The sequence below is a fragment of the Cherax quadricarinatus genome, chromosome 25, assembly GCF_038502225.1.
Source record: "Cherax quadricarinatus isolate ZL_2023a chromosome 25, ASM3850222v1, whole genome shotgun sequence".
Taxonomy (NCBI): domain Eukaryota; kingdom Metazoa; phylum Arthropoda; class Malacostraca; order Decapoda; family Parastacidae; genus Cherax; species Cherax quadricarinatus.
Window position 1 is genome coordinate 27,463,477 of NC_091316.1, and position 27,987 is coordinate 27,491,463.

Sequence of the window (27,987 nt, forward strand, 5' to 3'; positions counted from 1 at the left end):
GTTTACCAACCTACTACCACAGGACGGTAGTACCTCCCTGGGTGGTTGCTGTCTACCAACCTACTACCACAGGACGGTAGTACCTCCCTGGGAGGTTGCTGTCTACCAACCTACTACCACAGGACGGTAGTACCTCCCTGGGTGGTTGCTGTCTACCAACCTACTACCACAGGACGGTAGTACCTCCCTGGGAGGTCGCTGTCTACCAACCTACTACCACAGGACGGTAGTACCTCCCTGGGAGGTTGCTGTCTACCAACCTACTACCACAGGACGGTAGTACCTCCCTGGGTGGTTGCTGTCTACCAACCTACTACCACAGGACGGTAGTACCTCCCTGGGAGGTCGCTGTCTACCAACCTACTACCACAGGACGGTAGTACCTCCCTGGGTGGTTGCTGTCTACCAACCTACTACCACAGGACGGTAGTACCTCCCTGGGTGGTTGCTGTCTACCAACCTACTACCACAGGACGGTAGTACCTCCCTGGGTGGTTGCTGTCTACCAACCTACTACCACAGGACGGTAGTACCTCCCTGGGAGGTTGCTGTCTACCAACCTACTTCCTGTTTAAAGTTAGAGGGGAAAAAATGAAAAAACAAAAATAAGGCAACCACTTAAGGTCCTCCATTATCGAAATCTAATTATGTTCTTGAGAGCCTGTACATTTTATTTAGAGAAAAGTTTGTTTTGAGTTCGGTGTGTATGTCTCAGTTTGCCTTTTATTAGAAAAAAATGTTAAAATTGAAATACTGCTTTTTATGTGATAATTTTTGAATGTCTCATCTGAGTATCTTCAAGTGTTGAGAGTTGATAACTTGATAATACAACTTCTGACTGACTTCAAGCTTAATGTGCTACAACTTCTGACTGACTTCAAGCTTAATGTGCTACAACTTCTGACTGACTTCAAGCTTAATGTGCTACAACTTCTGACTGACTTCAAGCTTAATGTGCTACAACTTCTGCTTCAAGCTTAATGTGCTACAACTTCTGACTGGCTTCAAGCTTAATGTGCTACAACTTCTGACTGGCTTCAAGCTTAATGTGCTACAACTTCTGACTGGCTTCAAGCTTAATGTGCTACAACTTCTGACTGACTTCAAGCTTAATGTGCTACAACTTCTGACTGACTTCAAGCTTAATGTGCTACAACTTCTGACTGACTTCAAGCTTAATGTGCTACAACTTCTGACTGACTTCAAGCTTAATGTGCTACAACTTCTGACTGACTTCAAGCTTAATGTGCTACAACTTCTGACTGGCTTCAAGCTTAATGTGCTACAACTTCTGACTGGCTTCAAGCTTAATGTGCTACAACTTCTGACTGACTTCAAGCTTAATGTGCTACAACTTCTGACTGGCTTCAAGCTTAATGTGCTACAACTTCTGACTGGCTTCAAGCTTAATGTGCTACAACTTCTGACTGGCTTCAAGCTTAATGTGCTACAACTTCTGACTGGCTTCAAGCTTAATGTGCTACAACTTCTGACTGGCTTCAAGCTTAATGTGCTACAATTTCTGACTGGCTTCAAGCTTAATGTGCTACAACTTCTGACTGGCTTCAAGCTTAATGTGCTACAACTTCTGACTGGCTTCAAGCTTAATGTGCTACAACTTCTGACTGGCTTCAAGCTTAATGTGCTACAACTTATGACTGGCTTCAAGCTTAATGTGCTACAACTTCTGACTGGCTTCAAGCTTAATGTGCTACAACTTCTGACTGGCTTCAAGCTTAATGTGCTACAACTTCTGACTGGCTTCAAGCTTAATGTGCTTCAACTTCTGACTGGCTTCAAGCTTAATGTGCTGCAGAATTTTAGTATATTGATCCCTCTGAGATAAAAAGAGAAAGTTCACTACAGTTTAGTTGTTGGTTTTTAAAGGAAGGTTTGAATTGTCCTAATTTGCCATACTTTGTGACGAAGTTGGGATATAAGTTTCTATATGATGACTCGTAAATGCCTTTTATGATTTGTTTCAAGTCTTAAAAAGTTAATATTTAACTTCATTGCAGACTTATGTCGCACTCTGCACTATTCCTTTCTCAAGGTACAGCGGACTCGGGTTATAGAAGACAGAGATACCTTTATCGGATCATTCTGCGACTGAAATAAATCTAAATCTAGTTATGTTCATGGGGAGGTGCTAAACCTGTATGGGTCATAAACCACCTGGAGAAAGGAAGTTATCAGGTCTGACCTGATAAAGAGGATGATTAGTACAATTCTTTGCAAAATCTTCCAGTGTTAACATGGGTCGCCCTCGCAGGGATATGTTTCTTAAAATATACCAGGTGGTAGTATCTATTTTTTAAGTTCTGCATTTAAAAAAAAATATTTACGCTTTGAAAATTTTATTCGTGAAATTTTGACAGATACGGGAGCAGTGTTGCGGGTCGTATGGGGTGACAGGTAGTGAGGAGGTTCCAATGAACACAAGGCAGAGCAACACCAGCAACACCCGCAGCACCACCAGCAACACCTGCAGCACCACCAGTAACACCCGCAGCACCACCTTAAGCATCACTAGCACCAGCACCACTCGCACCGTGCAAGGACAAAACAGCACCAATAGTTTAATCTCTTATTCCCCGAATATAGAGAGGTGATGTACACACTTTTTACATTCTTCCTATTTTTATAGTATATATATAGTTTATATATTCATATAAGGTTTATGAAGTAGATATCTCTGAAGGAGAACTTATAACTTAACGACTGGAATGTTTATTTTTTTCCTCCAGAGTTTTGTTTGTAACCTGAGACCTCAGCTAATCACCTTAAATCTTTCATCACTACTTTACTGTAGGAGGTCAAACATTTATTCAACTATTAGAATATAGAGAATATAGAGATGCTCAGTGATCACTGTTATATCAGCCATCCCAAGTTTCCTGGCATGGTTGCTATAACTCTTATAAACTGCTTCTGCTTCGCTATTAACATTTAGCACTAGTGTGTCCTGCTTAACAAGGGCGTAAACATTTACTGAAGCATTTAGAGACACATATATGTCAGATTTTTTGGAAAATAGTGTAGATTTTTTTCTCAAGCTTTTATGGCTGATACATTTTACATAAAGGACAGTAGAAAATTTTTAAGTTTGTAATTTCAATTTTTTAAATTTATAAACATTGTTAAAAACTTGGAATCTTGGATTCCGAGCAATCACTGGTCAACAATTTTCGAGATTAGTTAATTCTTATTTATTTTTGTTCTGAATCCAAACATCACCTTGAAAAATACTTATTGACTGTAAGTTTAAAAATAAGAGACATGTAATATTTGATTATTGTATTATAACGTACAATATGTGTCAGTATGTTTTAAACTCTAATCCGTACCTACTCTCTGCTCTCCGCGTTTTTGCTTGACGCTTATTGTGGGCTGAAGAATCATCTCTTGCCAATGTCCAGCAATAGTCTGCAAGCATTCTTGTGACCCATTTGCCATGGTACCATTTTTCCATGGTTGAAATATCTTGGTGAAACCTTTCACCATGTTCATCACTAACTGCCCCACTGTTAGCTGGATAAAAGTCGAAATGTGAGTCCAAAAAGTGGATTTTAAGCGACACGTTACATCCCATGTTCTTGTAAGCCTTGATGAGGTTTTCCACCAATTCTTCATAGTTGCCTTCCCATCTGTTTCCGAGAAATCCCTTCGTCACTAACTTGAATGCTTCCCAAGCAGCTTTCTCCTACCTATGAAGGTCTGATTCAGTCACTATCTTTAAGAAGCTCTAGAATCTGAGGACCATTGAAGACTCCCTTTGTCATCTTAGCGTCGCTCAGTGAGGGAAACTATTAATGTTAAATAAAATCCCTCACTGGATTTGTCCATAGGCATTCCTTTCTTCTTCCTGTTCAACCATTGGCAGAAGGCGCTGCAGAAGGCGCGGGCGGGCGCGGCGGGCAGGCGTGAGGGCGCGGGTGGGCGGGCGCGAGGGCGCGGCGGGGCGGGCGGCGCGGGGCGGGCGCGCGGACGCGGAAGGAGACCAAAAATTGTTGCAGCATATATGTGGAGCCCAGTTCTTATCCTGGTCACTAGTCTTGCATCCAAAATATAGGTGATATGCCTTTCTAACCATAGCAGGTTAGAAAGGGACACTTTTAGTCTATTCCTTCCATCATGTCGTTCACAAATACCAGAAACAGCACCGGTCCTAGGACTGATCCCTGTGGCAACCCACTCGTCACAGGTGCCCACTCTGACACCTCGCCACGTACCATGACTCGCTGTTGTCTTCCTGACAGGTATTCCCTGATCCGTTGTAGTGCCCTCCCTGTTATCCCTGCCTGGTCCTCCAGCTTCTGCACTAATCTCTTGTGTGGAACTGTGTCAAACGCCTTCTTACAGTCCAACAAAATGCAATCTACCCACCCCTCTCTCTCTTGTCTTACTGCCGTCACCCTGTCCTAGAACTCCAATAGGTTTGTGATGCAGGATTTCCCATCCCTGAAACTGTGCTGGCTGCTGTTGATAAGTTAATTCCTTTCATGGTGCTCCACTACTCTTCTCCTGATAATTTTCTCCATGACATTGCATACTATACACGTCAGTGACACTGGTCTGTATTTTAGTGATTTGTGTCTGTCTCCTTTCTTTAAAAATTGGGACTACATTTGCTATGTTCCATACTTCCAGTAGTCGTGAAGATAGTTGTTAGTGGTACACAAAGCACCTCTGCTCCCTTTCTCAGGACCCATGGAGAGATGTTATCCGGCCCTATTGCCTTTGAGGTATCTAGCTCACTTAACAGCCTCTTCACTTCTTCTACAGTTATATGTATTGTGTCCAACACTTGATGATGCATCCCACCTCTCTGTCTCTCTGGAGCCCTTTCTGTCTCCTCTGTAAACACTTCTTTTAAATGACTCACGAAATCGTAATGACACGATTGCAAACAAACCATACCATGGGCGGGGATAGAACCCGCGATCAGAGAGTCTCAAAACTCAACGGTCTGGAGTTTTGAGACTACTTTGCAGTCATTCCTTGTTATCTATCCTTCCTTCCTCAGCCTGATTACCTGGTCCTTGACTGTTGTTTTCCTCCTGATGTGGCTGTACAACAGCTTTGGGGAAGATTTGGCTTTCACTGCTATGTCATTCTCGTATTGCCTTTGGGCCTCCCTTCTTACCTGTGCATATTCATTTCTGGCTCTACGACTGCTCTCCTTATTCTCCTGGGTCCTTTTCCTTCTATAGTTCTTCCATTCCCTAGCACACTTGGTTTTGGCCTCCCTGCATCTTTGGGTGAACCATTGGCTCATCCTTGGTTTTTCATTATTCCTGTTACCCTTGGGCACAAACCTCTCCTCAGCTTCCTTGCATATTGTTGTCACATATTCCATCATCTTGTCTACTGACTTCCCTGCCAGTTCTCTGTCCCACTGAACCCCATTCAGGAAGTTCTTCATGCCTGCGTAGTCTCCTTTCTTAAAGTTTGGCTTCATTCGTCTGGTCCTTCCTGCATCCCCCTCCACTTGTAACTCTATGTATTCGAAGCTTAAAACCACATGATCACTGGCCCCAAGGGGTCTTTCATATGTGATGTCCTCAATATCTGCACTATTCAATGTGAATACTAGGTCCAGTCTCGCTGGTTCATCCTCTCTTCTCTCTCTGGTAGTGTCCCTTACGTGTTGGTTCATGAGGGTTTCTAGTACCACCTCGATCATCTTAGCCCTCCACGTTTTTGGCCCCCATGTGGCACCAAGTTCTCCCAATCGATTCCCTAGTGGTTAAAGTCACACATGAGTAGTAGCTTTGCCCCGCTCGCATAAGCCCTTCTGGCCACATCAGCCAGTGTGTCAACCATCGCTCTATTACTCTCATCATACACTTGCCTTGGCCTCCTACTGTACTGTGGTGGGTTATACATCACTGCAATTATCACCATGAGACCTCCAGACTGAAGCGTTCCTTCTATGTATTATCGTGCTTCTCCTCTGTCTCCTCTCTCCAGGCCATCAAAATCTCATTGGTTTTTGATGAGCAGTGCCACTCCTCCATCCTCTCTGTTCCCTCAGTTTTTCCTCAGGATTTGATATCACGTTGGAAAGATGGCATCTGTTATCATCCCTGTGAGCTTTATGTGTGTGTGTGTGTGTTTGTGTACTCACCAAGTTGTAGTCACCTAGTTGTGCTTGCAGGAGTATAGTCATAGCTCCCGACCCTGCCTCTTCACTGGTCGCTACTGGGTCACTCTCCCTGAACCGTAAGCTTTATCATACCTCTCCTTAAAGCTGTGTATGGATCCTGCCTCCACTACATCACTTCTAATACTATTCCAATTCCTGACTACCTGGAGTTTACCTGGAGAGAGTTCCGGGGGTCAACGCCCCCGCGGTCCGGTCTGTGACCAGGCCTCCTGGTGGATCAGAGCCTGATCAACCAGGCTGTTACTGCTGGCTACACGCAAACCAATGTACGAGCCACAGCCCGGCTGGTCAGGTACCGACTTCAGGTGCTTGTCCAGTTCCAGCTTGAAGACTGCCAGGGGTCTGTTGGTAATCCCCCTTATGTATGCTGGGAGGCAGTTGAACAGTCTCGGGCCCCTGACACTTATTGTATGGTCTCTTAACGTGCTAGTGACACCCCTGCTTTTCATTGGGGGAATGTTGCATCGTCTGCCAAGTCTTTTGCTTTAGTAGTGAGTGATTTTCGTGTGCAAGTTCGGTACTAGTCCCTCTAGGATTTTCCAGGTGTATATAATCATGTATCTCTCCCTCCTACGTTCCAGGGAATACAGGTTTAGAAACCTCAAGCGCTCCCAGTAATTGAGGTGTTTTATCTCCGTTATGCGCGCCGTGAAGGTTCTCTGTACATTTTCTAGGTCAGCAATTTCACCTGCCTTGAAAGGTGCTGTTAGTGTGCAGCAATATTCCAGCCTAGATAGAACAAGTGACCTGAAGAGTGTCATCATGGGCTTGGCATCCCTAGTTTTGAAGGTTCTCATTATCCATCCTGTCATTTTTCTAGCAGATGCGATTGATACAATGTTATGGTCCTTGAAGGTGAGATCCTCCGACATGATCACTCCCAGGTCTTTGACGTTGGTGTTTCGCTCCATTTTGTGGCCAGAATTTACTACTCTGTGACTGAAGAAATACTTCCTAACATCCCTGTGATTCATCTGTGTCTTCAACTTCCAACTGTGTCCCCTTGTTGCTGTGTCCCATCTCTGGAACATTCTGTCTTTGTCCACTTTGTCAATTCCCTTCTCTCCTGTCCTACAGTGTCGTCAGGACGATTTCCCTTAACTTCTCTTCGTAGGACATATCCCTTAGCTCTAGGACTAGTCTTGTTGCAAACCTTTGCACTTTCTCTAGTTTCTTTACGTGTTTGGCTAGGTGTGGGTTCCAAACTGGTGCCGCATACTCCAATATGGGCCTAACGTACACGGTGTACAGGGGTCCTGAACGATTCCTTATTAAGATGTTGGAATGCTGTTCTTAGGTTTGCTACCTGGAGTTTACCTGGAGTTCCGGGGGTCAACGCCCCCGCGGCCCGGTCTGTGACCAGGCCTCCTGGTGGATCAGAGCCTGATCAACCAGGCTGTTGCTGCTGGCTGCACGCAAACCAACGTACGAGCCACAGCCCGGCTGATCAGGAACTGACTTTAGGTGCTTGTCCAGTGCCAGCTTGAAGACTGCCAGGGGTCTGTTGGTAATCCCCCTTATGTGTGCTGGGAGGCTAGGCGACCATCAGTTATTTGGTTGATGTGCGCCTCAGGAGATGTGCCTGGTGTTATACTCACCCCGAGATCTTTTTCCTTGAGTGAGGTTTGTAGTCTCTGGCCCCCTAGACTGTACTCCGTCTGCGGTCTTCTTTGCCCTTCTCCAATCTTCATGACTTTGCACTTGGTGGGGTTGAACTCCAGGAGCCAATTGCTGGACCAGGTCTGCAGCCTGTCCCGATCCCCTTGTAGTTCTGCCTGGTCTTCGCCGAATGAATTCTTCTCATCAACTTCACATCATCTGCAAACAAGGACACTATTCCTTCCATCATGCCATTCACAAATACCAGAAACAGCACTGGTCCTAGGACTGACTCTTGTGGGACCCCACTCGTCACAGGTGCCCACTCTGACACCTCGCTATGTACCATGACTCGCTGCTGTCTTCTTGACATGTATTCCCTGCTCCATTGTAGTGCCTTCCTTGTTTTCCCTGACTGGTCCTCCAGTTTTTGCACTAATCTCTTTTGTGGAACTGTGTCAAACGCCTTCTTACAGTCCAAGAAAATGCAATCTACCCACCCCTCTCTTTCTTGTCTTACTGCTGTCACCCTGTAATTAAACTCCAGTAGGTTTGTGACACAGGATCTCCCATCCCTGAAACCATGTTGGCTGCTGTTAATGAGATCATTCCTTTCTAGGTGTTCCACTACTCTTCTCCTGATAATCTTCTCCATGACTTTGCATACTATACATGTCAGCGACACTGGTCTGTAGTTTAGTGTTTCATGTTTGTCTCCTTTTTTTAAAAATTGGGACTACATTTGCTGTCTTCCATGCCTCAGGTAATCTCCCTGTTTCGATAGATGTGTTGAATATTGTTGTTAGAGGTACACATAGTGCCTCTGCTCCCTCTCTCAAGACCCATGGAGAGATGTTATCCGCCCCCATCGATTTTGAGGTATGTAGCTCACTCAGAAGCCTATTCACTTCTTCCTATGTTGTGTGTACTGTATCCAACACTTGGTGGTGTACCCCACCTTCCTGTCTTTCTGGAGTCCCTTCTGTCTCCTTTGTGAACACTTCCTTGAATCTCATGTTGAGTTTCTCACATTCTTTGTGGTCGTTTCTTGTTGTCTCTCTTCCTTCCTTCCTTAGCCTGATTACCTGGTCCTTGACTGTTGCTTTCCTCCTGATGTGGCTGTATAACAGCTTGGGGTCAGATTTGGCTTTAGCTTTTATATTGTCATTGGGCCTCCTTTCTTACCTGTGCATATTCATTTCTGGCTCTACGACTGCTCTCCTTATTCTCCTGGGGCCTTTGCCTTCTATACTTCTTCCATTCCCTAGCACACTTGGTTTTCGCCTTCCTGCACCTTGGGCTCATCCTTTGTTTTTCATTATTCATGTTTCCCTTGGGTACAAACCTCTCCTCAACTTCCTTGCATATTGTTGTTACATATTCCATCATCTCGTTTACTGGCTTCCCTGTCAGTTCTCTGTCCCACTGAACCCCATTCAGGAAGTTTCTCATTCCCGCATAGTCCCCTTTCTTGTAGTTTGACTTCATTCGCCTGACCCTTCCTGCTTCCCCCTCCACTTGTGGCTCTACTGTGTATTCGATGCTTAAAACCACATGATCGCTGGCCCCAAGGGGTCTTTCATATGTGATGTCCTCAATATCTGCACTACTCAAGGTGGATATTAGGTCCAGTCTCACTGGTTCATCCTCTCCTCTCTCTCTCTGGTAGTGTCCCTTACATGTTGGTACATGAAGTTTTGCTGTACCACCTGCATCATCTTAGCCCTCCATGCATCTTTACCCCCATGTGGTTCCAAGTTCTTCCAATTGTTTTCCTTGTGGTTAAAGTCACACATGATCAGTAGCTTTGCCCTGCATGCTTGAGCCCGTCTGGCCACTGCAGTCCATGTGTCAACTATCGCTCTACTGCTCTCATCATACTCTTGCCTCTGCCTCCTGCTGTTCTCTCGTGGGTTATACTTCGCTGCAATTACCACCTTGGGACCTCCAGACTGAAGCATTCCTACTATGTAATCTATTGTTTTTCCACTGTCTGCTTTCTCCAGTTCATCAAAATTACATCGGTTTTTGATCAGCAGTGCCACTCCTCCACCCTGCTTTTCCCTCTGTCTTTCCTCAGGATCTAATATCCCATTGGAAAGATGGCATCTGTTATCATACCTGTGAGCTTGGTTTCTGTGAGAGCTATGATGTCCGGTGATGCCTCTTTGTTTCTTTCATGCCACTCCCATTTGTTTATTATTCCATCAGCATTCGTATACCATACCTTCAGTCTCCTCACCAACACTGTGTTTTGGGGGGTCTGTGAGGGTGGGGGACCTGGTAGTGTACTGCGGGATTCTATAGCTGAGTGTTGGGTGGGAGCTGTGAGTATGGATTGTAGCTTGTGTTGGGATGGTGTGATAGGTTGTGGGGTTTTGGGGATGGTTCTGTGAGTGTTTTCTCTTGGTGCTCTGCCCTGCTCTGGTTGACCTCTGCTGATTCTGTCCTTGTCTCCTTTCCTAGCTCCTTTCTCTTTTGTATCCTCTCCCTCAGCTGCTGTCGTTCTGTCTGTATTCTGTCTCTGTCTAGAAACACCCTCTTGTTTTCTATTGAGTACTTCAACTGTGGTTTCTCTTGGAGGATCCTGTGTGTGTGTGTGTGTGTGTGTGTGTGTGTGTGTGTGTGTACTCACCTATTTGTGGTTGCAGAGGTCGAGTCATAGCTCCTGGCTCCGCCTCTTCACTGATTGCTACTAGGCCCTCTCTCTCCCTGCTCCATGAGCTTTATCATACCTTGCCTTAAGACTATGTATGGTAAATGGTATACAGAGTCTTGAACGATTCCTTGCTGAGGTATCGGAATGCTATCCGTAGGTTTGCCAGACGCCCGTATGCTGCAGCAGTTATCTGATTGATGTGCGCCTCAGGAGATATGCTTGGTGTTATACTTACCCCCAGATCTTTTTCCTTGAGTGAGGGTTGCAGTCTTTGGCCATCTAGACTATATTGTGTCTGTGGTCTTCTTTGTTCTTCCCCAATCTTCATGACTTTGCATTTGGCACAGTTAAACTCAAGGAGCCAGTTGCTGGACCAGGCTTGTAGCCTGTGTGTGTGTGTGTTTGTGTGTGTGTGTGTGTGTGTGTGTGTGTGTGTGTGTGTGTGTGTGTGTGTAGCCCTAGCATAGCCAACAATAGTGATAAAATAGCATTTGATGTGGTGGAGGTGATCTATAAGTGCCCAAAACTTCAGGCTGTAAAAAAGGGTGCTAGAGGTCAATGGCTGTTTGTCATAGCAGGAGCTGCCAGAAGTCACCAGTTTTCCAACGCGCAAGTTATAATTTTTGTATCAAATTAAACACATATTACTCTGTTAAATAATATTCCAGTAGTCCTTTCATGACCTGGTACAAAAAATAAGTGATCCACTGACAGGATTCGTCCAAAAATAAGTGAACCAATGACCAGATTCAAAAGTTGACAGAGTTTCTAGGTGCCCTTAACACCCAACCAGATTCGTTGAAAAACAAGGTGTCCTCTGACTGGATTCATAAGCTGAAAGGGTTTTTAGACACTCTTATCAAACACCCAACCAGTTATTGCTAACAGCGGTAAGATAGTTTCATACACATACACGTACAAATACAAATAGGAATAAGGAGGTTATTTGTAGAATATTCAGTATAACAAGCACAAAAAAATAACGTCATGAAACTCTGTGTAGCTTGCAACTGCAGCAACAAACGGGCTTCTGCATGGATTACGTGCAACTTTTGTGGGAAATAGGAGTGTTATTGGGTATGCCCAACTGTGGAAAAAAATAAAAATGGTATTAAAAGACAGAAACATCAAAACGGCCTTCATAGAAAACCTGACAGCATTCTGTAACAGATGGGAAAATAAGAGGACTGGGCCAGATGGTGCTATCACCCCTGGTGTAGATGCTGTCCTAGTAGATAGTAACTGTAAGAATACAGAAATGAAAGTTGGTGGCCCAGAGGGAGACAGGAGTTCTAGTGCAAAACCTAATGTTACAAACTAACAATACTACTGGAGGTAGTAAACAAGAGGATGCCTAAAGGAATAGTGAAGATAAAATACCAGAAAATACTGGTGAAGGCACCATTGTCAGTACAAGTGCTGAAGATAGTAAAGAGACAAAAACGGCAAGTATGGAATATCTGGAAAAGAACAAATGGGATGTACAACTTTAACCACCCCAGAAAATGCCGTGCCCATTTGACAACAAGAAAATGCAACCATCCTTCCTGTAAGCTTTTCCACCCTGAAATATGTCACTCTTCAGTTCAGGAAAGACAGTGCTATAACTTATATTGTTAGGCACACCACCTATAGGGTACAAGAAGATACAAAACATCTAGACCATGGGAAAACCTGGGTAGCCACAACTACTCCAGAGAGAGAATTTTTTTCATTTTTTAGCGCCAGGAAGGAAAAAAAGCTGGCAGGTAATGACAGAAATAGTACACCATACAGGGTCTAAAGACAGCAACGAAAAACAAAATACCTTTCATCCATGGACTGCTTACAGAGTGAAATGCAACGTTCACGGATTTCACAGACACCCACATAAAGGATCACTTTGACAATGAAATATGGATCCCGGGTTATAGCCTATACAGATGTGAAATAGTGAACAGGTAAAAGACGGGGAGGGGGGGGGGGGTTGGCCTGTATATCACAGAGTCACTGATATGCTCGGAACTACTAAATGTCTTGAAATTTTGGCAGTACAGTTCGAGAACCAAAACCTGGCCATTGTGGTTGTATACAAGCCTTCGGATGCAACTTTCCAACAATTCTAGAACAGCTTTGGAAAATAGACCACTGTTTGGAAAATCTTTCAGCTCCTGCCCCAAACATCTTGCTTCTGGAGAATTTCAACCTAAGGCACCTAAAATGAAGGAATGTAGCAAATAATACCGTAGCACAACTAGCCTCAGGAGACAGCTCAGATGAAAACTCGCACACTCACGAGCTTTTTAATCTCTGCACTATATTCACCTTAAACCAGCAAATAATAGAGCCAACAAGATTGGAGAATACACTGGACCTTATCTTCAATAACAATGATGAATTGATACGAAATATTACCATATCAAAAACAATATATTCAGATCAGAACATAATAGAGGTTCAGACATGTATGTGCGGAGCCCCAGACCAACAAAATGTGATCAGTCACGAGGGAGCCTTCACCAAATTCAACTCAAGTAACAAAAACAAACTGTGGGACCAAGTCAACCAGGTCCTAAATGATATAAACTAGGAAGATATCCTAAGCAATACGGATCCAAACTTATGTCTAGAATAAATTAACTCTGTGGCACTCGAAAGAGAAAGGGGAAGAGAATGGCACTCCCTATACAAGCAAAGGCAAAGAATAAAAGAGCGGCCACTATGACAAGGTCCTGGATGCTCTAGAAGACAAACAAAATGCTGTCAAGTGTGACCATGGTGTAACAGCACACAAAATGCGAGATAAAAGAATAACAGAAAAAGTTGGTAGATGTATCTATAATGTATCTATAATTTCCTAACAAACAGAACACAAAGAGTAGTAGTAAACAGAGTAAAATCTGAGGTGGCTACAGTGAAAAGCTCTGTTCCACAAGGCACAGTATTCACTCTCATCCTGTTCCTCATCCTCATATTTGACATAGACACAGATGTAAGCCACAGCACTGTGTCTTCCTTTGCAGATGACACCCGAATTTGCATGACAGTGTCCTCCATTGAAGACACTGCAAGACTCCAGGAGGACATCAACCAAATCTTTAAATGGGATGCAGAAATCAATATGAAGTTCAATGTTGGGAAATTTCAATTACTCCGATATGGAAAACGTGTGGAAATTAAAACTACATCAGAGTATAAAACAAATTCCAACCGCATGTTAGATCGAAAAACTAATGTAAAAGGCCTGGGAGTGATCATGTAAGAGGATCTCACCTTCAAAGACCATAACATTGTATCAATCGCATCTGCTGGAAAAATGACAGGATGGATAATGAGAACCTTCAAAACCAGGGATGCCAAACCCATGATGACACATTAGGTCTCTTGTTCTGTCTAGGCTAGAATATTGCTGCACACTAACAGCACCTTTCAAAGCAGGTGAAATTGCTGACATAGAAAATGTACAGAGAACCTTCACGTCGTGCATAACTGCGATAAAACACGTCAATTATTGAGAACGATTAAGTTCCTCAACCTGTACTCCATAAAATGCAGGCGGGAGAGATACATGATTATATACACTTGGAAAATCCTAGAGGGATGAGAACCAAACTTGCACACGAGAATCACTTCCTATGAAAGCGAAAGACTTGGCAGACGATGTAACATCCCCCCAATGAAAGCAGGGGCGCCACTAGCACGATAAAAGACAACACAATAAGTGTTAACGGCCCAAGACTGTTCAACTGCCTCTCAGCATACATAAGGGGGATTACCAATAGATTCCTGGCTGTCTTCAAAAAGGCGCTGGACAGGCACCTAAGTCAGTACCTGACCAGCCGGGCTGTGGTTCGTACGTCGGGTTGCGTGTGGCCGACAGTAACAGCCTCGTTGATTAGGCCCTGAGTCACCATGAGGCCTGGTCACGGACCGTGCCTCGGGGGCGTTAACCCCGAAACCCTCTCCAGGAATGCTCCAGGCATAGTTCCTTTGTATAAAGGCAAAGGGGATAAAAGAGAGTGCAAAAATTATAGGGGGATAAGTCTGTTGAGTGTACCTGGTAAAGTGTATGGTAGAGTTATAATTGAAAGAATTAAGAGTAAGACGGAGAATAGGATAGCAGATGAACAAGGAGGCTTTAGGAAAGGTAGGGGGTGTGTGGACCAGGTGTTTACAGTGAAACATATAAGTGAACAGTATTTAGATAAGGCTAAAGAGGTCTTTGTGGCATTTATGGATTTGGAAAAGGCGTATGACAGGGTGGATAGGGGGGCAATGTGGCAGATGTTGCAAGTGTATGGTGTAGGAGGTAGGTTACTGAAAGCAGTGAAGAGTTTTTACGAGGATAGTGAGGCTCAAGTTAGAGTATGTAGGAAAGAGGGAAATTTTTTCCCAGTAAAAGTAGGCCTTAGACAAGGATGTGTGATGTCACCGTGGTTGTTTAATATATTTATAGATGGGGTTGTAAGAGAAGTAAATGCGAGGGTCTTGGCAAGAGGCGTGGAGTTAAAAGATAAAGAATCACACACAAAGTGGGAGTTGTCACAGCTGCTCTTTGCCGATGACACTGTGCTCTTGGGAGATTCTGAAGAGAAGTTGCAGAGATTGGTGGATGAATTTGGTAGGGTGTGCAAAAGAAGAAAATTAAAGGTGAATACAGGAAAGAGTAAGGTTATGAGGATAACAAAAAGATTAGGTGATGAAAGATTGAATATCAGATTGGAGGGAGAGAGTATGGAGGAGGTGAACGTATTCAGATATTTGGGAGTGGACGTGTCAGCGGATGGGTCTATGAAAGATGAGGTGAATCATAGAATTGATGAGGGAAAAAGAGTGAGTGGTGCACTTAGGAGTCTGTGGAGACAAAGAACTTTGTCCTTGGAGGCAAAGAGGGGAATGTATGAGAGTATAGTTTTACCAACGCTCTTATATGGGTGTGAAGCGTGGGTGATGAATGTTGCAGCGAGGAGAAGGCTGGAGGCAGTGGAGATGTCATGTCTGAGGGCAATGTGTGGTGTGAATATAATGCAGAGAATTCGTAGTTTGGAAGTTAGGAGGAGGTGCGGGATTACCAAAACTGTTGTCCAGAGGGCTGAGGAAGGGTTGTTGAGGTGGTTCGGACATGTAGAGAGAATGGAGCGAAACAGAATGACTTCAAGAGTGTATCAGTCTGTAGTGGAAGGAAGGCGGGGTAGGGGTCGGCCTAGGAAGGGTTGGAGGGAGGGGGTAAAGGAGGTTTTGTGTGCGAGGGGCTTGGACTTCCAGCAGGCATGCGTGAGCGTGTTTGATAGGAGTGAATGGAGACAAATGGTTTTTAATACTTGACGTGCTGTTGGAGTGTGAGCAAAGTAACATTTATGAAGGGATTCAGGGAAACCGGCAGGCCGGACTTGAGTCCTGGAGATGGGAAGTACAGTGCCTGCACTCTGAAGGAGGGGTGTTAATGTTGCAGTTTAAAAACTGTAGTGTAAAGCACCCTTCTGGCAAGACAGTGATGGAGTGAATGATGGTGAAAGTTTTTCTTTTTCGGGCCACCCTGCCTTGGTGGGAATCGGCCGGTGTGATAATAAAATAAAATAAATATATAAATATATATATATATATATATATATATAAATATATATATATAAATATATATATATATAAATATATATACATATATATATATATATATATATATATATATATATATATATATATATATATATATATATATATATATATATATATATATATATATATGCAATAAGATCACAGTAAACAGGTGATTTCAGAATATGCAAAACAACCACTCTGAAAGAATAGAGAAATTCCAAGCGCTTTCGTGACTACTCACATTATCAAGGAACTATGAAAGTAAAGCATCCAAGGAAGCTATATAAGGGGTCTGGTCGGCACCTCACTATCAGATCCCACAACGGTTTAAACACGTGACGCGCGGCGAGCCAACTTGGAAAGGTCCTTGGCACAACTCACCCCACAAACTATTCTACCCAAGAAATAAGAAATTTTAAAGATTATTTGTCCAGTGTATTATTAAATTCTTCCCAAATTCTATTAATTATAAATGGATCTAATTTATATAAACCAAAGGAAATATTCATATTATTGTCAAAACTGCTTTTTATGAAACAAGATTCAATTATATTCCTGTCGACCATGGACTTGCTTGATACTACTTTCTCAACTTTTTGAAAATCAATTGGATGGTTAAAATCTCTTACATGAATAAATAGAGCATTGGAATCTTGTCCAGTTCTAATGCTATATTTATGTTGTTTTAATCTTAGTTCGAGATTTTTACCAGTTTGACCGTAATAAACTTTATCGCAAATTTTACAAGGAATCTTATAGACACATCCATCAGCATTTTGGGGGGAATTCTTTATCAAAAGTTTTTTTACTGTATCGAGATTTTTGAATACAACTTTAATATTAAAAGTCTTAAGAAGAGAAGGTATATCAACCAAGTTTTCATGGTAAGGGAGAACCAACATATTTTTATTTGAATAAGGCTGGTTGTCCCTTTTTGGATTGTAAAAAGTATTTCTGGCAACTTTAAAAGATTTATCAATTACATTTCTTGGGTATTTTAAATCATTACCTATTTCATAAATTTTGGATATTTCCTCATCTATGAACTCAGGACTACAAATTCGTAAAGCTCTCAGAAACATTGATGAGAAAACAGACAGTTTGATTCTATCTTGATGCGAGGAATAATAGTGGACATAGGAACAGTTATTAATAGGTTTTCTGTAAATTTTAAATTTGAATTCATTATTACCCTTAATAATTAAAACATCTAGAAAAGGCAATGAGTTATTTTCTTCAAACTCAACAGTAAAGTTTATTGAATGGGCTAAGCTATTTAATTTTCCAAGGAAATGGTGTATATCTACATTTTTGGGCATAAGACACAAAATATCATCAACATATCTGAACCATTTAGCTCTATTAGGGAGGATTGTGTTAAGTAACCTTGTTTCAAAAAATTCCATGTATAGGTTACTAAGAACAGGTGAAAGAGGATTTCCCATTGCCATACCAAACTTCTGAGTGTAAAATTTATCATTAAATACAAATTTTGCATCAACAATGCAAAGTTTAATAAGTTTAATGATAGTAGGAACTGGCAATGGTAAATCATAGTTAACGAGTTCTTCAGATAAGAAACTTAATAAATCATCAACAGGAACTTTCGTAAACATACAACTGCTGCTCTAGGTTTTGGCTTAAGTTTTGCAACTTCAAAAAAACTTAATAATGTTGAAATTGCAAAAGCCTTTTGTAACTTTGAAAAATTTTCTGATTTATCCTCTGATGAAATTAATATTAGTAAAGGAATGATATATAGCTCTATGTTAAAACCAAACATTCCCAATTGCCCTCAAAGATTCTTTAAGTCTTATGATACACTTAATAACAATAAAAATTTGCGCCTTACTAAAGCAGACAAAATAAATGCAATAGTAATTATGAAAGAAAATGATTACCAAGAAAAAATGAATAATCTCTTAGATGATACTGAAACCTATTCTAAACTTAGGAAAAATCCCCTAGAAACCGTTAACAGCAATTTCAATAAAACAATAAAACTTCTACTGAAAGGCAAAGATGAATTAGTCAAACAATTTACTTCCACTAATCCATCTTTGCCTTACATGTATGGACTAATAAAAACACACAAACCAGGGAATCCAGTCAGACCAATTATTAGCTCCATAGGGTCAGTTTCATATAAATTATCCAAATGGCTTGTTGATATTTTGAGCCCTAGTGTTGGCAAAATTTCTTACTTTAATGTTAAAAACAACATAGACTTGGTTGATAAATTAAGCTCCTTGACTGACCTAAATGATTTTAACATGGTTAGTTTTGATGTTACTTCCTTGTTTACGAAAGTTCCTGTTGATGATTTATTAAGTTTCTTATCTGAAGAACTCGTTAACTATGATTTACCATTGCCAGTTCCTACTATCATTAAACTTATTAAACTTTGCATTGTTGATGCAAAATTTGTATTTAATGATAAATTTTACACTCAGAAGTTTGGTATGGCAATGGGAAATCCTCTTTCACCTGTTCTTAGTAACCTATACATGGAATTTTTTGAAACAAGGTTACTTAACACAATCCTCCCTAATAGAGCTAAATGGTTCAGATATGTTGATGATATTTTGTGTCTTATGCCCAAAAATGTAGATATACACCATTTCCTTGGAAAATTAAATAGCTTAGCCCATTCAATAAACTTTACTGTTGAGTTTGAAGAAAATAACTCATTGCCTTTTCTAGATGTTTTAATTATTAAGGGTAATAATGAATTCAAATTTAAAATTTACAGAAAACCTACTAATAACTGTTCCTATGTCCACTATTATTCCTCGCATCAAGATAGAGTCAAACTGTCTGTTTTCTCATCAATGTTTCTGAGAGCTTTACGAATTTGTAGTCCTGAGTTCATAGATGAGGAAATATCCAAAATTTATGAAATAGGTAATGATTTAAAATACCCAAGAAATGTAATTGATAAATCTTTTAAAGTTGCCAGAAATACTTTTTACAATCCAAAAAGGGACAACCAGCCTTATTCAAATAAAAATATGTTGGTTCTCCCTTACCATGAAAACTTGGTTGATATACCTTCTCTTCTTAAGACTTTTAATATTAAAGTTGTATTCAAAAATCTCGATACAGTAAAAAAACTTTTGATAAAGAATTCCCCCCAAAATGCTGATGGATGTGTCTATAAGATTCCTTGTAAAATTTGCGATAAAGTTTATTACGGTCAAACTGGTAAAAATCTCGAACTAAGATTAAAACAACATAAATATAGCATTAGAACTGGACAAGATTCCAATGCTCTATTTATTCATGTAAGAGATTTTAACCATCCAATTGATTTTCAAAAAGTTGAGAAAGTAGTATCAAGCAAGTCCATGGTCGACAGGAATATAATTGAATCTTGTTTCATAAAAAGCAGTTTTGACAATAATATGAATATTTCCTTTGGTTTATATAAATTAGATCCATTTATAATTAATAGAATTTGGGAAGAATTTAATAATACACTGGACAAATAATCTTTAAAATTTCTTATTTCTTGGGTAGAATAGTTTGTGGGGTGAGTTGTGCCAAGGACCTTTCCAAGTTGGCTCGCCGCGCGTCACGTGTTTAAACCGTTGTGGGATCTGATAGTGAGGTGCCGACCAGACCCCTTATATAGCTTCCTTGGATGCTTTACTTTCATAGTTCCTTGATAATGTGAGTAGTCACGAAAGCGCTTGGAATTTCTCTTTTCTTTCAGAGTGGTTGTTTTGCATATATATATATATATATATATATATATATATATATATATATATATATATATATATATATATATATATATATACATACATACACAAACATTGTCTCTACGTCCACAGCAGGACTCAAGCCTGCTAACTCTGTATCAGAGTCCACAGTACTTTACCTGCGATAAGTATGGGCGCTTAGCCGAAGCTAAGCGATGTTACCCCATACCCCTGGGCACCAAGCTCGTTTTGAAAGTTATTTCACCGACTCCTGCCACATGCAGTGGACAACGAAAGAGATTTGAAATGCTTAACAATTGGGTAACATCGCTTAGCTTCGGCTAAACGTCCATACTTATCGCAGGTAAAGTAATGTGGACTCTGATACAGAGTTAGCAGGTTCGAGTCCTGCTGTGGACGTAGAGACAATGTTTGTATATATATATATATATATATATATATATATATATATATATATATATATATATATATATATATATATATATATATATATATAAGTAGTGATGAATGCGGCTGAGTGGTCTCTGCGGCTGAGTGGCTCGGGGCTGAGTGGCTCCCTTTCCTGAGTGGACTCCCACGACCCCCCCAACGACCCCCACCCACGACCCCCACCCACGACCCCCACCCATTACCCCACCCACGACCCCCACCCATGATCCCACCCATGACCCCACCCACGACCTCAACCCACGACCCCCACCCACGATCCCCAGGGGCTGAGTGGCTCCTCCCAAAAGGTCTAGTGGCTAGCGCGACGGGCTGGAGTTTTGAGACTCTATGACCGCGGGTTCAATCCCGGCCGGGGGTATGGTTTATTTGCAATCGTGTCATTACGATTTCTTAAGTCTGCAGCTGAGTGGTCTCCTTTTCACACCTTTATGCTAACAACCTCACCCACGACCCCCACACACGACCCCCACCCACGAACCCCACCCACGACCCCCACCCACGACCCCCACCCACGGCCCCCCACCCTCCACCACCTCACCCTCGACCACCTCACCCTTGACCACCTCACCCTCAACCACCTCACCCTCGACCACCTCACCCTCGACCACCTTGCCCTCCACCCCCCACCCACACCCCCCCACCCGCGCCTCATGCGCCCACCTGCTGCGCCCCCATGCCTGCCTGTGCCCTTGCACCCGCCTGCGCCTTCTGCAGTGCCTTCTGCAGCGTCGTCTGGATCGCCCCCGCTCCCCAAATTTTTTTCCGATTTTGTTCGAATTTCATTTTCTTGTGGTCTCCATCTCCTCGGATCAAGTTTTTGAGGTTCCCCCTCCCACTTTCACCCTCATCCCAAATTTTTTCGAATTTTTTTTTGAATTTCTTATGATCTCCATCTCCTAGGATCAAGTTTTTCTCGATATCAATAATACAAAGTCTCCATCTCCTCGGATCAAGTTTTTTGGATTCTCCCCTCTGGAGGTAAGCATTCAAAATGGACTCCCACTTCCACCCCAAGTATTTCTCCTCCATCTCCTTGAATCAAGTTTTTCTCGATAATACAAAGACTCTAATTAGTCGGATCAAGTTTTTCTCGATATCAATAATACAAAGATTTCCCCCACCATCCACTTCTACCCCAAATATTTCTACTCCATCACCTTGGATCAAGTTTTTCTCGATATCAACAATACCAAGACTCCATCTCCTTGGATCAATTTTTTTGGATTCCCCCCTCTGGGGGTAAGCATTCAAATGAACTCCTCCTATGGGGCATTGTACTTTCTCTTACTACAGGTCTAAACAAGTGTGACGTCACCCCACCTGTGTTTACTCGGCAGCCAGTGACATCACGTGATGACCTCACACATACAGGCTGAATCTTGTCAAGCAGACAATAACTTAAAATGCAGGATAACACTATTTATTATACAACCAATGCATTTCATATACATTTCTGGTAATACAACAAAAAAAGGTACAATTCATTGACTTAAATCAACATGTTTTTCTCTTGAAGAAATTCTGCGCATTTTGTTCTGGATCATCTTCGTCGCCACCATCTCAGTATTACACATTTCATATACAACATAGGGAAAACATTACACATTTTCACTCTTAAACCAGGATAACCTAAATAATTCCACATTTTTTCGTTAATACCCACAACAATCCACAATTTCTTTAAAAAAGATTTACTCTCCTCAAGTCTAGACATTTTTCTCATTTTAACTATTTCATCAGAAAAAGTCAACACAACACTTACAACTTATAACCACTTTTCGATAAATTCACTAGTCACAATTTTACATATTACGAAGTTAATACGCACACACACACACACACACACACACACACACGCACCTCACTTTACTTTGAACACCTTCAAAACACTCTCATAAATCATTTGAATACTCACAAAAGCACCTTTGATCATTTCCAAACAACACTAAAACATTTCCAAGGCAACATTTTGAATACCCCCAAATAAGATTTGACATCTCTAATTTATCTATTTATCTACACTTACATATTTCATTAAATTACAACTCATCCCCCAAACTCCTCCCTCATTCTCCAGATTTTTACAATAGTATCACAAAAACTAACTCAGACAATTTACTTTGAACAACACCAAAAACACCATCAATTACCTTTGAATACTCAAAAAACATCATTCGAACACCCCCAAATCACCACTGAATACTCCCAGAACACCTTCATAAATACTCTTGCACATCATTTGAACACCTTCAAAAACACCTTTGAATAGTCTCAAACACCATTTGAGTACTACTAATACACCACTGAATTCAGTCAAAACACCACCAAAATCACCATAAACTAAGATCAACATCACAGACTAACACCCATTTTCACACAAATCCTCTCAAATCACTATAACCAAGACGATCCCACTCACCTCCAACATGAACACAATCCAAACACACACGAACACTCACAACCCACAACACCCACAACAACAACCCACTTATAACATCTCTTTTTCGGTATCTCTAGTTCGACAACAACCCCCACAACCCACAACACCCACATTCCACAATACCCACAACCCACATCACCCACACCCCAAAACAACAACCCACAACTTATAACCACTTTTCAGCATCTCTAGTTCGACATCACCCACAACCCACAACACCCACAACCCACAACTCCCACAGCCCACATCACCCACACCCCACAACACACACAACAACAACCCACAACTTATAACCACTTTTCAGCATCTCTTATTCGACAACAACACCCACAACCCACAACACTCACAACCCACAACACCCACAACAACAATCCACTTATAACAACTTTTTTGATATCTCTAGTTCAACAACAATACCCACAACCCAGAACACCCAAAACACCCACAACCCACATCACCCACAACCCACAATTTTTTCTCGTTTTAACTAATTTCATCAGAAAAAGTCACAACAACAATCCACAACTTATAACCACTTTTTTGGCATCACTAGTTCGACAACAATGCCCACAACCCTCATCACTTACCAATTTATTCACAATTTATTCGATACAAATTTTTCCCCTTCTTTTTACTGAATCTTAAATGTAATGCACATTCCTCCCTACATTACTAAAATTCTAATAAAATCCTCTCCATACCCATCTCCTTGTATCCACATAAATTGATAATATACTCACAACAACTAATCATCTCACTACCCAACTACTGCGACTACCCAACTACTGCGACATGTTTCTACACCCTCCATTCTTTTCCAATGCATCATAACTTTTCACTTCTATAATTTCTTTTAAAATATTCACACATTACCTTTATTTTCAGTAAAATCCCCCCCATATTTCATTAAATTTCTAATACAACCCTCCCCATACCCCTCTCCATCTCACCCACATTTCTTCACATCCACTCACCTGTCTCCCAACACACCTCTTCAGAACAAACACAAAAATCACATTTCACATCCACAAATGCATCTCATCACCCATCTCAAATCCACTAAAAATCACTGTAACCAAGTTATTCACAAAATTCAATGACCACCTAACACACACACAGAAAACTCACTTTACTTTGAACACTACCAAAAACACCATCAATTACCATTCAATACTCCAAAAACATCATTCGAACACCCCCCAAATCACCACTGAATACTCCCAGAACACCTTCAAAAATTTTCTTGCACATCATTTAACACCATCAAAAACATCATCAAACCCATTTGAATACTCCCAAATACACCACTGAATTCAGTCAAAACACCACCAAAATCACCATAAACTAAGATCAACATTTACATATGAATACTCCAAAAACATCATCAAACTCCTTTGAATATTACCAAAACACCACTGAATACTGCCCAAACTCTACTAAAAATCACCAGAAAACTAAGATCAACACCACCAACTAACACCCATTTTATAGAAATCCCCTCAAATCACTATAACCAAGACGATCCCACTCACCTCAGACTATTATATAACATTAACGGAAAAAAAAAAAACATTCTCATAAATCATTTGAATACTCACAAAAAATACCTTTGAACATTTCCAAACAACACCGAAACACTTACAGCAGGATCACCACCAACTGAAAACATAACATGTACACACAAAAAAAAAAACTAAGACATCCATCAACTGTCATCAATGACCACTCATTTTTACAAACATTCGCACAAAAAATCACATTCAAGAAACATCATCAAACTCCTTTGAATACTCCCAAAAACACCACTGAATACTACTAAAACAGCACCAAATACTGCCCAAACAACACTAATAATAACCAGAAACTAAGATCAACACCACCAACTAACATTCATTTTATAGAAATCCCTTCAAATCACTGTAACTAAGACGATCCCACTCACCTCAGGCTATTATATAGCATGAGCGCAAAAAAAAAAACACTCATAAATCATTTGAATACTCAGAAAAAAAAACACCTTTGAACATTTCCAAACAACACCGAAAACACTTACAACAGGATCACCACCAACTGAAAACATAACATGTACACACACACACACACACACAAAAAAAAAATAAGACATCCATCAACTATCATCAATGACCACTCATTTTTATAAGCTTTCACACAAAAAATCACAATCACCAATTCCATACAATATCTAATACACTCCTCTCACTACCACCATCACATACCAGCACAGATAAGGATACCTCCCATGACATCACACTCCATCCTGTGTTTACTTGACGCCACACCCCACTTTTACTTCATTTAACTTATTGAGAGGAAGCTACTTGTTTCAACCTGTTATATCTCCAGTATCTAAGATCACCACAATCAAGACGTTTACCAAATTCTATAACCCCACCACTAAGATCACACATTTTTTGTACACATTCTCTTAAAACATCATCATAACGAAGATCACTAAAACTATCTATACTTTTATTAAGATCATGTAACATTTTGTCTTCTCTAACTCACCCACCAATTTACATTCTCATTCACACTTACACATTTCATTAACCGAAATTACATCTCATCCACCAAACTCCTCCCTCATTCTCCAGACTTTACAACATTAGCACACACAAAAAAAACTAACTCATTCACTTATAACATGAGACATTACCATAACTAACACGCTGACTAGCTTTGAACCAACTCTGAATAACACCAAAACACCACTGAACATTTTCAAAAAATAGTCTGCACGTCATTTGAACACCTTCAAAAACACCTCCGAATACTCCCAAAACACTAATGATTACTACCAAATCACCACTGAATACTACCAAAACACCGTCAAAATCACCAGAAACTAAGTTTAACATCACCATCTAACACCCATTTTATAGAAATCCCCGCAAATCACTATATCCAAGAACTCCCTCCCCATTTGCGCATAAAAAAAAGCATGAACACAAACCTAATACACAAACACCTAGTACATTGATCACCATCAACTGAAAACATATCTTGTACACACATAAATCTAAGATAACCACCATCAACAAACGCTCATATTCACTTACCTCAAAAACCACTAATACCACAGAAAACACTCATTTCTTATAAACATTCACACAAAAAATCATATTTGACAATATCTAAGCGCACTCACCTCACTACCACCAACACACGATGTCACACCCCACAGGACCGGTGAGGTCACCTCCAGTGACGTCACACTCCCATCTGTGTTTACTTTTTTTTTTTTTATATATTTTTATTTAAAACAACACAATACATTAAATAGATAAAAGAACACAGTATCAGTTCTTACTCAAAATTATAAATCTCATTGTCTAAATGAACACAGACGATTAACGTTGTGTTGTCACACCTGTCCCTCATCCCATATACATTACATCCAATGTAACTATGTTAAATAAGATTACACAAGATAACATAACAATATTCATCATTATTATTATAACCAAGGAAAACCCAAACCTACAATCTGCATTATTTTTTCCACTTTGTTATTTATATATTATTAATCCACATAATCTTCAAACCCTCCTTTACAATACTCATTATTGCCAGTGCCGACACAGCTGACACTTCTAACCCCCCCGTATGTACAGTCCCCATTCTAAATAACATACATTAATTTCCCTAATGTATGGTCATTGAAAACAATTTCTACTAAAATAACCCAACCCAGCAGACTTCCAAACAAAAACAGTCAGGGTCATTATAAGACATGTAGGAACGAGTCCTGCAATCATATATGTATACATATACGCATGCATATACACATACGTGTATGTGCACTTATTCATAAGAACAAACTAAATCATACATAGAAATAAAACGCTAAATGACTTGTCTGCAAATAAACTAAATATTACAATCTATGATAGAACTATACCAAAGACATTGGTTCCCCCAAACACCCTACTCATACACAAAGTTAATGTTACTGATTAACACTCAATATATAATAGGACCTTCCATACAAAATAAGGGGATATATAAACCCCATCAAATACTTATATATTTTCGTACATAGTGCATAATGTACATATTCAATACAATAATAAAAAAAGAGGTGTATGACAAGGCTAAATCTATCTTCAGATTAAAAATATATAAGACATAACCTCACATTATACATATAAATATAAACCTCCTATATAAAATGATTCTTATAACAATAAGGGAAAAAACCGAAAATCACATACAACTTTTGACTCTGTGATTTTACAAAAATTCATAAGGTCTACATACTCCTACAATAAACTTTACCCACATCAACCACAGTGCAAACCAATCAACCATACCTCACCAGGCTTCCAATCACACCAAGAGGGCGCACCACTGAAGAGACCAACCCCTTGCCTCTCACCCCATACTCAAACGGAGTAAACGTTCAACAGTAAGTCCACGATATCCCTCCGGAAAACTAATTACCCACCTTCCCCCATATAATTGTTTGTTCCTACATGCTGTCCTATAAAAACTCGCCGCCAACGCTTTTATCCTAATGTTCCCCTCCACCTCCCTCATCCCCCAAGAAACATACAAGTAATCAACTATTACATATCTGATAGCCCTTCCCACCTCTTTGGGTACCCCTTCCATATCTAACATTAAAGCCCTAAGGGGTGATATCTTTCCCCCCCCCAATAAAAAGAAAACACTCTTCAACCACAATCTTACCACCTCCAATGCAGAACAAAAATATACTACATGAAAAGCCGTTTCAACTTCCCCACAAAAAGCGCATGACGCCTCTTTCACAAAACCCATTCGTCTTAGCACCTCTTTCGATGCTAACGTCCTCATAAGAAATCTATATACTAATTCCCTCGCTCTTGCCGGTATTCTTAATTTACTAAATTCCACCCATATCACTCTCCAATCATATGTGGGATACACTGCCATCCCTTGCATTAATTCCTGACGACGACCCACACCCACTAACCGTTTTACCTTGAGTTTTTTAACATTGCATACCTTTAACATAAACCGCAACATGTCTTCACACTCCACTAAGTCCCTGCCACCCCACCATTTGCGGATATCCCCCATCACCTCCCCCACCCGAAGACCCCTTTCCCCCGCTGCCCGAATATACCTCTGCTTCACATATAGCGCCTTCACCCTAGACCCTAATGCAATCAATCCCAGTCCTCCCTGCCTTACCGCAGTCATTACTACATCTTTGCCCAACCACGCCCTCCCATAGCCCCACACATACCTTAAGACCCTTCTTTGCATTTCCATAATATCCTGACTTCTTAATGGGTAAATTTCCGCCACTCCCCACACCTTACTATAAATCAGCGTATTTACCACCACAACCCTTTGATGCAAG

At 40.9% G+C, this 27,987-nt stretch overlaps 1 protein-coding gene across 1 annotated transcript in view; it reads left to right on the plus strand.

The window, feature by feature from the left end:
* The window catches only part of LOC128689909 (uncharacterized), a 361,331-nt gene that overhangs the window by 313,839 nt on the left and 19,505 nt on the right, over nt 1–27,987 (plus strand). The window contains exon 7 of the mRNA XM_070088675.1: nt 2,379–2,608. Coding sequence (XP_069944776.1) covers nt 2,379–2,608 — 230 coding nt within the window. The remainder of the gene's footprint in view (nt 1–2,378; nt 2,609–27,987) is intronic.